Below are 16,716 nucleotides of genomic sequence, written 5' to 3'. Positions count from 1 at the left end.
GACAACAGCTATGAAATATCTTTCAGTTCTAAATAATTTACATATCTATGCATAACACAATGCAAGCACTTCTACTGAAGTTCTCATTATTATATACAGAAAGGACAGCCAGGGTGGTTTACTATTTTGATATCATTATTGATTATATTTGAATAGGTCTGAATTAAAAAAACCCACAACTAACTATATTCTTTCATTGATGTTCAAATATTTCACTGACAATATATGGAACCATTCAGTATTTGTTGACACTGACAGATACACAGATCTTCACATATATCCTATGCAATAATCACTTAAGATAAAAGGTTAAACATCTTGCATGAGTAATTCACATTTTTTTATGAATTAAGACTCTTTGAAATCTTTAATTTTCTGAAGATTTTGTGCCACTTTCATATTATCAGTAGGCACATAGTAATATCCATAAATCTTAATTTATAACAGTTTAAGTGTACTTTTTTCTTATCCCAGTGGGAAGAAATTCACCTTTAGGTTGAATCTGGTTACCATTAGGCTTCAATCCACTTTTTATGGATGATCTCAAGCAAGGGATAGGTTTGTTCCCCAGGCCTGGCTAAAGAGAGGGCAGTCAACAGACACATTCCAAATATCCTTGCTCATTACTAGTACTGTTGCTAGATGTGGATTTTACCCTTTACAAAACATGACGAAGGATGAAGGCCAAATGTTTAACCTACCATCCACATTTCTCATCATGGATGAATACAACCTCCTCCCTACTCTCCTTTGCTTCTCCTCTTCTTTTGAAAGGATGCTTGTGAGTGTAACAGAGCACAGTTCTGACAAGATGTAATTATTTTAGATAAATTAGCTAACTTTTGGCAAGAAATGAATGCACAAAATTACACGCCAAGTCAGCTAGCAAAGAAAGAACAAGTACTGTGAGTTTGTTCAGTCTTCAACAGTGTTTTGCAGTTCTGCTTCTAGACCAGCTGACCTGCAGAAACATTTCAGATCTGAAATGGACAACTTGAATGGAAACATGCTATTTGCAGAATGATTAATTTTTTAATGATTAAATATAAATCAATCATGAAAATTAAATTTAGTGCTTCAGGTATGTGCTAACTAAAAAACTAGCACACAAACCACTTCTAAACAACTTGGTAAAAACAATTCTTCCTTATAAGAGTTGTGAGTACTTTCCAGCTCACAGCCATAGGATCCTCAGAGCAGAGCCATGGATAAGAGCTAAACCACCACACAGAATACATCAAATGAAGTGCAACATATCTGATCAAAAGGACCCCTATTTTAAATGACACTGAAAAGATTTCCAAACTGGATTTCCAGGTTCAAGCTCCCATGAAGTCTGAAATGGTCACAGCTATAGTAAACAATACAGGTGAAGCTGAGTAATAACTCTCACACACAAGAAATAACTCACTGTTATTTAGCATGTTTTTTATTGGACTGTAGCACAGATACTGTCCCTGAAACAATAACTTCAAAACATTTATGAACACAGCTGTCAAAAATATTAAATACATACACTTAAAAAAATCTAAATCACAAATATTTAACAACCTAAGACGTATTCACAATGTAATTTCTCCAGTATTTCTCTCAAAAACTGTAAGAGGATGGAAGTCTGAAAATACATGTATTTTAAGCTACCACAGAGCATAGAAAATATATGAAAATATCCACTAATGTTTGGCACAATATAAATATTCTACCTCGAGAGAAAAAACAAGTGGTTTTTTTTGTGCGACAGAGATCATTATTCATCACAAATCATGACGTTACATCAGGGAGCTGTTGCTCATGCAACAGCAGCTCTGGTTTTAGTCGGGGAAAAACATGCTTAAAGCTTGTAAGCAGGGGACACAGTGGTCTGTGAGAATGCATGTTTAGGTACTTAGCCATTTAATTTAGCTGGATAAGAAACAATGTAATGTTTTCCTGTTGCTAAACATTGCCATGTGTATCTCTGGCACACAAATTGAAAAAAGAAGGGTGTGACCATTAAAAGTACGTGTCCTGAGATTTCCTTCTTCAGGGGGCAAAGAGGTTAAAATGGAAAAGCTGATCTGTGTATAAATCAGGAACACATGTGGTAATGAGAACAAACAGCAGCCAACAGGCAGGAGGCAAGGACTTCTCCAGGCACAACATGAGAAGGACAAAAATACCATCTATTGGAAAGGGAGCAGAGCAACTGATTTTTACTTGAAATTAGTAAATTTTACCAGTTCTAGTAAGTCTTCATAATTATTTAAGTACTCATAATTAACTCTGAGTTGTAAAACTTGGTCTAACTGAAAAGCTGTCTGTTCAGGACTGCAAAGCAATATTGCTTTAGTGTTAATACTGGTTTCTATCTGTAGAAAATCAGAGGTGATCTTAACACATGCAACAGGATCTACATGTTTAGTATCTGAGTGAAATAACAAAACAGTGCAGGCATGTATAGACTTCATCTTAAAGTTATGAAATTTTTGTGTGTGTAGCCTACCTATTGGAAGTAGATATCAACAACCAGTCTCAAGCTGAAACAATTTTGCTTGACTTCTTTTGAAATAACCAGAATATTTAACATAGTAAGTTACAGTTCACTTAAAGCTAAGAAATACAACATGGTTGTGAATAAGAATCCTGTTCACACAATTCATCTGATACACCAGTGGTAGTCCCCCAAAATATTAAGTCAATTAAGTCTGTATCTTCACCTTAGGACTTCTTCCTTGACACAGACAGAAATACTAAAGAAAACATTACGGATCACAAAGCACTGAATTTTCAAGGGTAAAGTCATACCAAAATCTTGATAAATTATCATTGATGTCGTAGGTGAGCAATCGGTCAGGAACGTCATTACGGGTGCCCTGTACTGCTAACACATGTGGTGCTAGGGCAAAGGGTACGTCACTCAGAAGATCTGACATGAAAGGGCTGCTTTCCAAATTTTGACTCCTTTCATTTCCCACCTCGGCACTTGATACACTCAACTGCGACCGGTGCCCTGTATTTATCTAAGGAGAAGAGAAAAGCAGAAATTTAGACATCATGAATCAGGCAGCTAAGGCTTTGTGCTTAGAGCCATCATGACCTACTAATACATGAAGAAAATAAAATAATAAATAAAAGCAGTTTCAGAATTTGGTTGAAGTGTATCTGAAACAGCAGCTCCTAATCCATGTCAATATCATTTTTTGGGTCAGGTTGACTTGAATTAATGCTAAAACAACAATGGATGTTTTTTTTATGATTAGTAAGATTTCTCAACCTATTCTTACTCTGCATTTATGAAACCTCTAAATTGGGTGGGACTTTTTGTCCTAATGTTCAGTCTTGCTTAGGGGAAATGACTTGCATTAGAACTCCTTTCAGAAACTGACGAAGCTCTGTCTTTTGTTCCCCTTGTGCCTTTTCAGAAGTTGTCCAACAAAGGCATGACTGATGATTATAAAACACTCCTATCCCAGTTATTTCAAAGTATTAATGATGTTGCTTTCCAAATTGAATGAAATTGCAAAATTGGAATAGCAATAGGAATTGCAATATAGGCATCGCCAAACATGTGCTTTATAGAAGTTAACAAAACTTAAACAAAAAACCCCCAAACCCTTGAATCAAAACCAACAATAAAATAAAATAAAATAAAATAAAATAAAATAAAATAAAATAAAATAAAATAAAATAAAATAAAATAAATAAAATACCAACCCTGCTGTTTAAATGTCAATATAATTTACAGAAAATGCCAGCAGATAGAATGCTGGACCTAATATACTTGCAAGCTTTGATAATGGCCTACCAATATGATCTTATTAAAGTGTCTATCCTAAAACTTTTATTGCTTTAAAAACAGCGACAAGACTATTTACTCTGCCTCTAAAAATCAAATCTAACTTTACTGTTTATAGCAATAAAATGCTATCCAAACTGATAGCTCTCACATCATCTCTAGGAATAAGATGTTTGTAATATGGACTTTTGTTTTGTATAAGCACACATATGGGAATCTTCAGTAATTTGCTCAAAAGTGATTAACAAGACATGTCAAAACCAAGAACATTAGACATGAATTTCTGATTGAAGTTCTGACTTCTTCCTTTCAACCCTCCATACACAGCACACGGCCAGAAAAATCCAAAGCTTATGCTGTTATTAGGGAAGGCAGAGCAATGAAACCTTTAAAAGCTACTTTGGTATTCAACTGATCATAAGAGTTAAATGGATCTAGTTGTATGGACAGTGCTTTCATCCTAAATTTTTCCATGATTTTTAGGGCAGCTGTGGTGCTCAAGATCTGATGTGTGCTGGAAGTGACTGTTACAGAGAACCTGAGGTTGTAGCTGTTTGGCAGAGGGACAGTTTGGGTGGTGAGGTGGTTTGTTTTCTATCCTGGAAGTAACTAACACTGCTAAGCATTTAGCCAAGTAAAATTCACTTTGCTTCTCAGAGGAAGGACTGGATTTGACTTGAATGCAACCTGAGCTCTACTTATTCCTCACATAACCCAACATTTCATCTACTAAGTCAGATAAGTAAACATTAAACCTTCTATTAACCAGTCAACAGTGAAATAGATAATCTTGCCAATCTATGTCAGTTCAGAGTCAGTACTTAGGTGACTGAAGAAGCTCACACCTGCATAAGCTACTGGGTCAGAATAGGTTAGTGGTGCTGCCCACTTTGAAATGGACCCTCATTTGGAAGCTCATGAAGACTAGAAACTTAAAGCTTAAGATACACTTCCCCAAATCAGTAATTGCTATATCACAGGATAATAATGTAAAATTTCTTAATGTTAAGAAGTTTTATTAAAAGGAATGACTGCTAGATGTAAATACTAACCTTCCTTGTTATGATCCAGTACAAAAGATGAATGAATGAGCTCAAAGGAGTCAAGTGAAGAAAACATCTTTCTACTGAGCTGCTGGGATTCACTTCCCAGTAACAGAGCCTGTTTGACTTTTCCCCATTTCTTTCAGATCACCTTCTGTCTAGTTGCTATAAAAAATTTATTTTATAGATATGAAAAAGGAAAGAGTAGTCCCATCTTTGCTTATTCTTCTAGGCCACTTCAGAGCCCTCTGGAGACAGACACAGTATGTCACTGGGTTTCTCCTGCTTTAACAATCTTCTCTAAGCTATTGTAATACTGACATGTCTGTACTACATAACGCCTGAAGGTAAAATTTACAGATGATGAAAAGTCAGAAAGACTGCATAGTTCTCCTACTGCAGCTTTCCAAGCTCTGAGAAAAAAAACCCAGGCAATAGCACCGTAAGTCTGTAAGTTCAGGAAAAACCCTAAAACGTCTTGTACTTGTCTGTTCTAATCAGCACAGTTATCTTCAAGGGGAAGATCAGCAGCTCCCACTTTAAAGGGGATCTTAACTTCTATAGCTGCTGACTGATAACAAACATTTAGAGGAAGTCTTCCTTGTCATGGCCAAATAGACTCAAGGTGCGCATCGTAACAAAATTCATAAACATCTTCTATAGACATATGCTTTCACTAAGAACACTGCCACACAGAACATTTATGTTAAAGATATTTATCTGAAAACTCCCACAATACTTCAAATAAGTACTTAATTTTTAGCTGTTGTAAACTTAAAAACTTCCCTTAATTTCTACACTGCACTGAACTTTCCTTCTTGAAAGAAATAACCTGTGGAGAATTTATGGAGGTGCTGGTATTTGCTTGTGTTAAATCAGTCCCATATTCTGAAGGGGAGAGTGGAGCCAGAAAGCCCCAAATGAAAAAACAGGAAAAGGTTACATCGAGGAATCAATTAGAGATCTTCAAAGACCATTCTTCTTCCCCCCACTCTCACATTCCAGGGAAAAATGATCCCTCACTTGCTGTCTCATTCCCATAGCTCAGATGATAATCAGAAATCCTTAGAATCTAATGTTTATTTTGTTTGGCAAACTATACTTTTATGAACACCTGTTTATATCTTTACTGTCCCACAAGCTGGATGAACTCAATTTTCAATGCAAATTGCACTATCATGTGTCAAAAGTAACTTCAAAGAAAGAAAGAAAGAAAAAAATAAATGGAGAAAGCACAAAGCACCTTGGATCCTCTTTTTTTCCCCAGAAGCTTTACATTTGTTAGAAGGGTACCAAATGGGCAGCCCCAGAAACTAAAACCCTTTCTGCCCACAGGAGATACCATGTATTACAATGACAGAGCAAGAACCAGCTTTTCCTACTCTCAGGTCCCTCTCCACATTTCAAAGCAAGACTGCAGTAAGGAAGGACTAATTACATTAGAATTATTTTACTGTTCAACATTACTTAACCATACGCAACCTCTGCATAGTGTCAGCAAGGTTCTTAATAGTCTATGGATTCTGATCCTACTTGAATAGTCAAAACAGTATCATAAATAAAGCCCAAAATGGCCGGGAGCAACATAGTACAGAAAAGTCAGGAACAAAGAAAAGTGTCAGGTCAGTATAACAAATTCCATAAGCTGATCTTGGATCCAACAGTCTTTGGCTCCCAGTACATCCAGCCCTTCCCGAGGTCTTAGGCCCAGTATGACAAGATCTGTTTACAGCATAAATGAGAAAAGGACTCAAGATTTCCTATTTCAGTTTCACATATAAACCACTACTATCTCTCAAATGAAAATGTGTATTTTTCACTATTTTAAAATGTTCACATTCCTTTTTCATTTATAGCAAGTCACGTTTTATGTTACTATTACCGTGCTGAAATCCCAAAAAATGATGCAATGGGAAAAATACAAAACCTGGGAAGGATGATTCTTTAATGTAGAATGCAAAATCTAAATCTGGTAGAAAAACTCTGGACAAAGTTTACCTGGAAACTTAAGATAGGCTGCTGTAAAACTCTGTCATGTTTGCAGTTTAAGTCCTGGAATATTCTGGAGCCCATCCCTTTATCTAGTACACAGTGTGTCATATGTGTTATGGCATAAAGACACCCTTTAAATGGAGTGAGACATATGCTGGAGAATCCCCATAGTGAAAAAAACCTTGATGAATCCAACCTGACCATCAGGCTTTTATAGTGACTGTGGTAATGTAATGAAGAACTGGACACACTAGCAGAGAACATCCATCTCCCATCAGTGCTGAGATTGCCCAAGCTGGTTACAGTGCAGACACCAGCACAAAGCTATGTGATGCAATCAAATTCAAGGTTATGAAATGGCTTACGTTTTCATGCATGCATTCTTCAAGCATATATAGAACTGCAAATCCTAGAGAATTTGATATCCCACATTAGTCACACAGGTTTCTACTTAAATGCCTAACTTATTTACCCAGAATACAATCTATTCAGAGCATATTCTCTGGACATTAGCTAAACAAAGTACTGCCAAATGCTATGACATACAATCCTGCTAGGAGAAATACCAACTGAATGGACATAGAAGATCATCAAATAATTTACATTTCACTAAGCATCAGGGAGTCAGGAAAAACAGGTAAAATTACAGAAGGTATGGTAATCAAATTTAACTTAAATAAGCAAGGTGTTTTCTTCATTCTTGGTTTGCAATCCAAATGAACAGGGATAAAAGAAACAGTATGTATATATATATGGTAGTTGTCCACCAGATAACAATTGTGCTCTGATAGCATGGGTGCTATATGCTATTTCAAAACTAACAAAGTGTACACTTATCCTTTAAGGTAAATTCTTCCTTTTTGCTCAAAAAAAAAAAAAAGAAAAAAAGAGAATTTCTCAGCTGCCTTTAAAAGCATCTAATTTGCTGCATCTCTGTCTGCTAACCATAAAGCCTGCCAAGAGTCTCATAAGGAAGAAAACACGCATAGTTTACAATGTACTGAGAAGCTGGATTTACAGTGCTCTGAAGGAGCATCAAAGATCAGTGCTAGCATGGTTGTAATCCAAACTATCAAACAAGGTTTTCTAACAAGAAGTGATTCATTAAAAGAAATTTCTGTAAAAGAAAAGGAGGGGCAGGGAATTTTTCCAGAAGCAGACCAATTTCCCTTAAAAAGACAGCCTTGAGAAACAAACATATATTCAATCTTCTGCAATATTTAGTAAATATCCAGCAATATCATAATTATGACAGAGACCTACGGAACTACTGGTGATATAAAAATATTAGCTTTATTTCAAGCAATTTTGTGGTATTACAGCAAACTGTATCATAACGTATCTAAGATTTTTTTTAGCATTATGCAGTTATTTCTGATGTATCTAGAAAGGGAAATTCTTTTAGGTGATTGCTCTTCCATTTGTGTTTCAGTTGATGCTTTTTAGGGTATTCACTGGGCTTTTTAAGACAATTTGTAGGAATTGCAGAGTGAGCATCTCCACTGATGATAATGATTCTCCTTTCAAATCAGAACAGTAATGGCAAAGTGAAACAGAGGAGGAAAAAAACATTCTTCACAAGGTGCTCTGAATGTTTAGTGCTTCATATTAAAATATATAAGCTAGGAGAAAGGATTAGTAAGGGAGATTAGCTGGAGGTGGGAGAAGTGTACATGACACGATAGTTTTTAAACCCCACAAAAAACCCAACCCAAAACATCAGTAATAACCCCCCCCCAACACACCAGTAAGTGTGTATGCTTACAGAACTGTAAGAAAGGAAGAAACACACCCAGACAAGCACAATACAGATGCCCCTGAGATGCCTCAGAAAGCGTTATGTGAGTCATGAGAGCTGCTGTTCTTTCTAGTCTCACTCAAAAGTTTAGTCAGCATCCCCTCCAGGGACTCAAGAGAAAAGTTATTTCTCTCTGGGAGAACAAAAGCAGGTGGAAGTAGTAGTGCTGGAGACCTTGCAGTGGCTCATTGCTATATCCAGATGGCTTCTGGTCACTTTCTTTATTTCTTAACAGAAATGCAGTGAATGGGATTGTAACACTAGCCTAAAACTGGTGTTGTCAGTGGTTGCAATAGGGCAGACTTCCATGCCTGAAAGCTTCAGGCCAAGACAGTCCTTGGAGAGGCTTTTAGAAGCAAGAATGGCTGTCAATGGAAATCAACTTTCCCATTTGCTTTGGGCTCTTGTTTCCAGCTTCTTATGACTCTCATTCTGTAATACAGCAGTGATTTGTCTTTCTTAAAGAGCTCCTGCTACCTGTAAAAATTTTGTGTGATCGGTAGGCAGCATGATTTTTCTCCATTTATCAACACGGCTGTTCAGAGTAAAGCAGAACCAGATTTTAAACTAAGCATTCAGGAATATTTTTACTGATTTGTGGCATCCTTTTTTGATATTTTTCTTTTTCACTTTCCTCTTTAAAGCATGCTTTTCAGCCATTTCTTAGACTAGAACAGAATCAAGGTCAGGTTAACGCTGATGAAATCTTAAAGAAAAAAATTCTAAAGAAACAGTGAAAAGTACCTCTGACATTCTACAGTTTTTCATTATTATAGCAAAGCTCCCCACAGAGTATCCTGGCCTGCAAAGAACAGTAGGGGAATCTTTGCTAAACCACTTATTCAGTATCAATAATGATGTACATTTGTACATCCTTATTGGCATTAAAGCAACTAGGTAAGTGCAATTATTCAGAACCAGCTTTTTCTCTAATGATTTGGTATTTTAAATGCAGAATGAACTTTCTGTAATTACTACATGCTCCTTGCCGTCCCAAACAGCTAAAACTGGTTATGTCTGCAGATGGGAAGAATTGTGAGGTTGCCATTTGAACTCTGGATACTCTGAATGTTCCATGGTTCAAGTGTGTTAGTTTCAGTATCCCAGTAAATATGAGAGATGCCTCTAGTTTTATTTATGAAACACAGAATATAATCCTACCCTGAAAATTATTCTCAAGTACCACAAAGGGCTGCATTACTAGTGTCCAAACAATCTCATTTGTTCATCCTAGGAAAAAAACCCATGTTTTTCTTTGTTAACAATTTCACAAACTCAGAACAAGATTAAGGTTCTATTTTTACTCAATCCCTTATAATAACAGTTGGGCACAGGAAATATTTGTGGGGGGGGGGGGGTGGTGGTGGTGGTGGTGATAAATTTAGCAAATATATTGACCTTATGAGCAAAACTGTATAATGATATTTTTATTCCTAATCCTTACTTCTATTTCTTCACTCCTAATTCCTATTATTTAATTACTTCATTCAATAATTTTTTCAAAGACAGAGAACTGTAACATCTTAAACATGAGAAACTATAAAATTAAACAAACAGGGATAATATGTAACATGAAGAAAGACTGCAGAACTAAAAGAAAGCAGAAAAGGATTCTACATTTTTATTAAAAATGCTTAATTACCCACCATAACTAAAATCATTATACTCTTATCTGTCCTTCTATCCCAACCAATTTTAACATTTTCAAATCTGATAATTGAAGAGCTGTACCAGCTGTGCCCCCTCTGCAGCACGCTTCCTGTTCTTGCTGACTCCCTGCGCCTCTCTGAGGCCCCTGAGCTTAAGGTACTGCCCTAACAGGTGAATTTTGTATCACGTTCTTCTCTGCAACATGAATATCCTGATAAGAATTATCTCAGAAGAAAGAGAGAGGTGTATGTTCAGTAGGGAACAGTTTATCTAGTTCCTCCTTTCCTTTGAAGTACTATGCAAGTTATTCATAGCAAAGACCTCATACATTATAATAAGCAACATGAACAATATTCAGCACGTTGTGTTTCTACCAGTGCCAGGAAATGTTACTAACTAGGCAGATTTTTCTTTTCTGTAGCATGTGTGCTGAAAGATTAAAAAGTTCATGAAAATTACTATAGTAAGTAAACTGCTAGCCAGAAGAACTGTAATTGAAAATGCAGGCAGCTCTAGACATCCAGCAGCGCATTCCAAAGCCACAAATCAGATGTGAAGGGCAAGTCAAGATATTGCAAAATGAATAGAGAAATCTGAGAAATGCTGATAATGGATTTGTTCTGTAACTTCAGTGTCATCCAAAAGCACCCACAAGTACCAAAAGTACCCACAAGTACCAAAAGCATCCAAAAGTACCCACATTTATTTTCCTGCTACCTTCATTCCTGATGTAATAGGAACTCGGGTAACTTTTCAGTATAGCCAGAGAATATGCAATTTTTGTAAAACTTTAACCGCATATGAAATTGACAGTATTTAAATAATCCTTTTTAATTTAGCAGCTACATTTGGTTGATGCAGTTAGTGACAAGATCTGAGTTTCTCTCTACTGCGCCAAGCAAAAAAATATCCTGAAGACTTTCTGGGAAGCTGATATCCTGAAGAGGACAAGCTTAGACAAACTGGGTCTCTGCCTCCTCCTCTCTACCTCTTGCTCCCAAGCCCTGCAATTGTAGAAGCTCCAACATAGTAATCTGTTACGGCAGGATAAAGATGACAGTTTCTCTGAGATGGTAGATATCCATGGAGCAGAAGCTCTAAAAAAGAGGGATAATTCTACATTCTCTCATTACTGTACTAAAATGCATTAAAATCCAAGGACTTGAATAGGAAAGGAAGCTGTCTAGTTAAGAAAAGAACTTAAACAAGTGAACATAAAAAGCCAGTAAGGAAATATTTAGCAAACATGGTTTCACACGTTTAAAAAAAAAAAAAAAGTCAATAAATTTTTCAGCAAATCGAAACAACTGGGAACAGCTGCATAAATCAGAAGTTATTGTTTCAAGACAGCTCTCCTTGAGTAATTGAGGTCGTCTGCAACATCCGTGAAATGTCTCCATAGAATGTAAATAGCAGTGAGCGGAAAAAGACAGAGGGATAACGATTTCCATCTACAATGAGAAGAAAGGAAAAGGAAATGATCTTGGATTTGGTTTTCAGAAAAAAGCTAAATAAGTAGAGTGAACAGCAAAGAATTACTAGTCTGAACACAGGAGTTCTTCAGTGTTACCTTCAAACAACATCCTCATCCATGCTTTCAGAAGTTCTGCCAGGTAACTAAGCCCCTGTATCTTCCTAATGGTCTCTCTCCTCAGTCTTGAACATAAATGGATTCTCAGGCAGATATGTGAATAAAAATTGCTGTACTAAGTTCTTTGTACTGAGATTTTTATCATGCTGCTTAAAATCCAAGCACGTGGCCAGACTAGCAATATGTCCTGTTTACAGATGTAAAATATTCTAATGCCAAAACCAGCGAATTAGGCAAGATTCTCTTAACACAATTTCCCACCTGCTTGAGATATTCAATTCAGTGAGAGAAAGGAAAGATGGATGTTTGACTTTATGTTCCTCCATATGCAGTCTGTACATGGAGCAGCTGCCAACAGCTCCTTCAACAAACAGGTTACCAGGAGCCAAAGTTTGTAAAGCTTCAATGTAAAAATATTGAGTTGTCCCCAGCACCTACTGCTTAGGCTTCTGAGATGCAGGAATAAAAGCATGATGATTCTTAACTCAGTAAAGGATCAAATAATTAATTAAATAAACATAAGGAAACAAATATTGGTCATTTACTTCAATTAAGATGGCCTCTAAGGTGGCCAGAACTTGATTCTCTGCCAGAGGAAGATAACTGGACCATAATGAAAAGGAAGAAGGGTACTTTTATTTTTGCTTTAAAAATAGATTTGCTTTTATCAAGCAGGACTACTAACTGTATTACAACAGCAGAAAAGCATTCTTAAAGTTTGTAATCCCGTGGAAGCAAAGAAATTTGCAAACAATTTCTATTTTATCTTGCAATTTCATAAAGTGCTTTAGAACAAAATTTGACTACGTACTACCCAATGCGCAGTCTTTCACAAATCTGATGCGACTAAGGAGCGGTGAAGCTTTGGGGATTTAAGGCAGAAATTATAGCAGCAGCACATTGTGGTGAAAGGATCAACCCACTGATGGAAAGTACAGAAAAACATATTCCTGTCTTATCAATATCAGCATTTTGGACTGAAATGAGGCAGTTTTCATGTCATATTTCCTTTCTATTAAAAGGAGTGCCCACTGTTATTTTGTGTTTCTGGTTTTTGTGGTTTTTGTTTGGGCTTTTGTTTTGTTTCCCCAGAAAGTGGCAGCAAAACTAACCTAAAGACATTGTTATATTCCTTACTTGGTGTTTAAAGTAATTATTAAGAAACTGACCTATGCTACAGTCTTTTAGCCACCATTTTATGCTAATGCATCATGCTGTAATTATCACTGCACCATCAGGCTGCATTAGCACACAGTCTCATCAAGTGATGTATGCATTTTAGATCAATTTTCATATTTGGAGAGCCCAGAAGGGTTGCTCCCAGAGGCAGAATGACTGACCAATCTATTTGTTGACAGCAGCAAAGTGAGCCAGCATTATCGGCTTTCAGTCTGACTGCATGTGTTTGGGGAAGAGATACATGATAATCAGTAGTTTTATTTGGGGATTAAGCTGGTCAGAAGATCCCAAAATTAGAAGAAGGCTAAAATATGTGATGAGAACATCTGGGCACCCAGTCTGAGCTTCTTCTGCTACAAATAACCATTCAATGCAACTGAGTAAGCATACAATTAAGTCAAGCATATAGTGAGTCTGCCCAAACTAAATAGGGAGGTATGCAAATTGTGCTTCTGTATACATGTGCCTTGGTCACTATTTGGAGCATGCATTCCTTTACTAAAGCCTAGCTCTCAAAATGAAGAGGCTGCCAATCAGGCCAGTTTTAGTACTTTATGAACTTCGTACATGTGAGTACATACATTGCTATATATAGGCACTAAAAGAAATGAAAATATACCATGCTTGTGTGTCTGTATGTCCCTGCAGGAAGTGATTTCATCTTCTGTTGCTCAAACCTCACCAATCATACAAACTGACCACGAGGGAGGGATGCTTCCATCCATCTGTTATGCTTACGTGTATTTGCTAGCCAAACAGAACATTCAAGTCTCATCTTAAAAGACTGGAAGGCTTCCTTAGTTCTTCTTGTAATGAAATCATAACTGAAGTCATACAAAGGCTTCAACAGTATTTCACACTTGCAAAGTGCTATAGAAAAGTGCTTTGTAAGAGAGTGCTGCATCAGTTTTTGAAAATAAACTGTTTTCGAAATTCAGAGAGGAAGTTGGTGACAACCACGTTAATTCACATCTCTCAATTCTCACTCCAGTTCCTTATATCTAAAAATATAATGCTTCCCTTTAAGAAAAAGACAATGGACATAGCATTCTTGATGTTACTATGATTACTAGGTATCTAAAATAACCCCAGCCGTGTATCATGTTACGCAGATAACAAGTCTAACTATTCACTTCAGAAAAACCCGACTCTTACAAGACACCCCCAGGTCTTGCTGGTTGACCCTGGGTCAATAAATTACACAAATCAGAGTTTATAAAATGTTGTTTCTAAGGCCATCACAACTAATCCTTTGTGACATGCAGAAGCAGACTTTTTTATGGATAAGCATGTTGCCTAAATTTTACATATGTATGTATGTATACCTGATGTGTTTATATATAATATACACCCTTCCCTCTAAGTTGCCCGACTGTTGAGGGCAGACTTGAGTCCACTAGTCCATATATACTGGAGAACTTCTTCGTCTTCTTAGAAGACGTCTTACATTTTTTTGTCGATTATCAGATAGTGATATGAATATTACAATATAATGAAGCATTGTAAAGTAAATATGCTGTGGCAAAGTAATAGTTGTAATATGCAGTAGTTGATGTTTTGGGGTGATTGGGCTATTAAACTTAATTCTCATTAAGATCATGACCATATACTGTGCCTTTCTTATCACACGGCAGCTGGGCTTTGTACGCACTTCTGATATGTGGCTGTGCATGTATCCCTCAAAGAACTGCCAGCTATTTGCTGTATATGCAAAGGACAATGGGAGCTGAGAAAGATTATTTCCATTGCAGCCCCCAATGTTAAGAACTACTCATCCTTCTTTAAATGTAATGTTAAAAATTGACTTGCTATAGCTTAGCTTATGATCATACACAACAGTTGAGTAAAACATAAGATCTTTCTTCTTGACAGTACCAGCATTCAGAGAATAGTACATGCTTGATGACTTGCTGCAAGACAGCCTTATTCTAGTCGCTTCTAAGACTGGATAATTTCATTAAGTGATTATTGCTTACATACCCAATTAAGAAGATAGAAAATATGGACCAACGTGCTTTAAGGGCTTTATATGTGAAAAAGAAGATATTGGAGTTAATATGACATATGACAAGCAATTACTCTAACCAGGCTGTGACTAGAATTCTAGCTTAAAAGAGCTTAAAAAAAAAAAAAAGGCCAATCTAAGCAGCAACATTTTCTAGAGACACTATATTTTTGTCAAAAGGGAGCAATCACAAACACTGGCCAATAATTCTGAATATAAACCACGTTCTCTAAAGGAAATGTAGGATATTTAAAATGATGCAGTAAATCTAGGCCAGAACTCGCTTCTTGTGATTTTAAATATGGTACCCTCTGAACCATAAACTAAGAGCTGGGTGACTGAACAAACACGATCAGTTACAGCTCATTTTCCAGTAACCTGCAAAAACAACCCAGACAGCCAAGCTTTAATAAAAAGTGGGCAACAACAAGTCTGAAAGAAACAATTGATTTCAATTTATTTTTTTGAATACATAACTTTTTTTTTTTAAGGAAAACAAGGTAATGCTAGCATTATTCATGCCCTAAAATTATATCAGGTGATCTGCTCAAAATGGTATTTTAAAAGTCTATCAACTTAAGCAATACTTGCTAATTTCTCTAAAAGAATAAAAAAAATATTTTTTCCCCTACTCTGTGCAGTTACAACCCCCATTATCTCTTATTTCATATTTGATATCTTGTAGTATTTCTTTCTTTCCTACTGACTAACACAACCCCTAACCAGATGCCTAGGAAACTGTTATTTACCTATCCAGAATCCTTGCATGGCAGCTTTACAAAGGAGCAATTTTAATGAGGTCATTATTTGCCAATTCAGATATTTTTGTTTTCTAATTCATTTACATACTTGCCCAAAATGGTGCACATAAGTATATGCAGGAAACCATAGATAATATTAAATTTAATTCAAGAAACATGGGCTTGCTCTCTGCTACATTCTCAGTTTTTAGTAGCAAATTATGAAAAGAAAGGGCACAAGAACCATTGCAATTCATAAGGAAAACTACATTCCATGATGATAAGTATCACAGCAAGGTATATAATTAAGAGTGGCTATAACAATAACATATAAATTAGATAATTATGGATTAAGCAATCCCTTGGGGGATTCTCTCCTGCCCTAGAAAACGTATAACAAGCTCCTTAGATAGAAGACAACAGCCATTAAATATTTGAGGGAGAAATAGGACTATAAAGGAAACCAAAACCAAAACAAGAACACACAGCATGAGGAAAATCTTAGTTTGCAATCTAAAGACAGCTCTCATTTTTGGCAGTTTATTTTAATACTCTTACTGGTACAGTTTTCACCCATTAAATCTGCTGACATCTGTTGGCTAAAGAGCACATGTCGGATTGTCAAGAACTGCAATATCAAATAAACACAAGCTGCTTCTTAAGGTGACAGTAGGGAGATACAAAACACTGCAGCTATTACCAGAAATGTAATTTTTGTTGTTGTTGTTTCTTACATCAGTTTAACAATCCCAGGTGTCCTGGACACCAGACATACAATAATCTTCATAAATCCTAATTCACAGCCATACCATCTGTCAAAAGTAATTTTTATGTCTCCTAATAGGTATGCTATGTAATTGTTCTCACAGTAGGACAAAAATACATGGTTGCACTAATTTGCTTTACCAGTGGAAGAGCTCATTATCAAAAATAACCCCATCAC

General features: G+C 36.3%; 1 protein-coding gene across 4 annotated transcripts in view; it reads right to left on the bottom strand.

Moving 5' to 3' along the window:
• Nucleotides 1–1,012: 1,012 nt before the first annotated feature.
• The window catches only part of UMAD1 (UBAP1-MVB12-associated (UMA) domain containing 1), an 82,653-nt gene continuing 66,949 nt past the window's right edge, over nt 1,013–16,716 (bottom strand). For all 4 annotated transcript variants that reach the window (XM_061344688.1, XM_061344689.1, XM_061344692.1 and 1 more), the window contains one exon: nt 1,013–2,999. In XM_061344688.1, the coding sequence (XP_061200672.1) occupies nt 2,742–2,999 (258 nt within the window). In that variant the 3' untranslated portion in view covers nt 1,013–2,741. The remainder of the gene's footprint in view (nt 3,000–16,716) is intronic.

Source organism: Neopsephotus bourkii, unplaced genomic scaffold (genome assembly GCF_033783945.1).
Source record: "Neopsephotus bourkii isolate Nb327-2 ecotype Australia unplaced genomic scaffold, CSIRO-AGI_Nbou_v1 NB_233, whole genome shotgun sequence".
In the NCBI taxonomy this organism is placed as follows: Eukaryota; Metazoa; Chordata; class Aves; order Psittaciformes; family Psittacidae; genus Neopsephotus; species Neopsephotus bourkii.
This window is presented reverse-complemented; position numbering and strand designations above follow the sequence as displayed.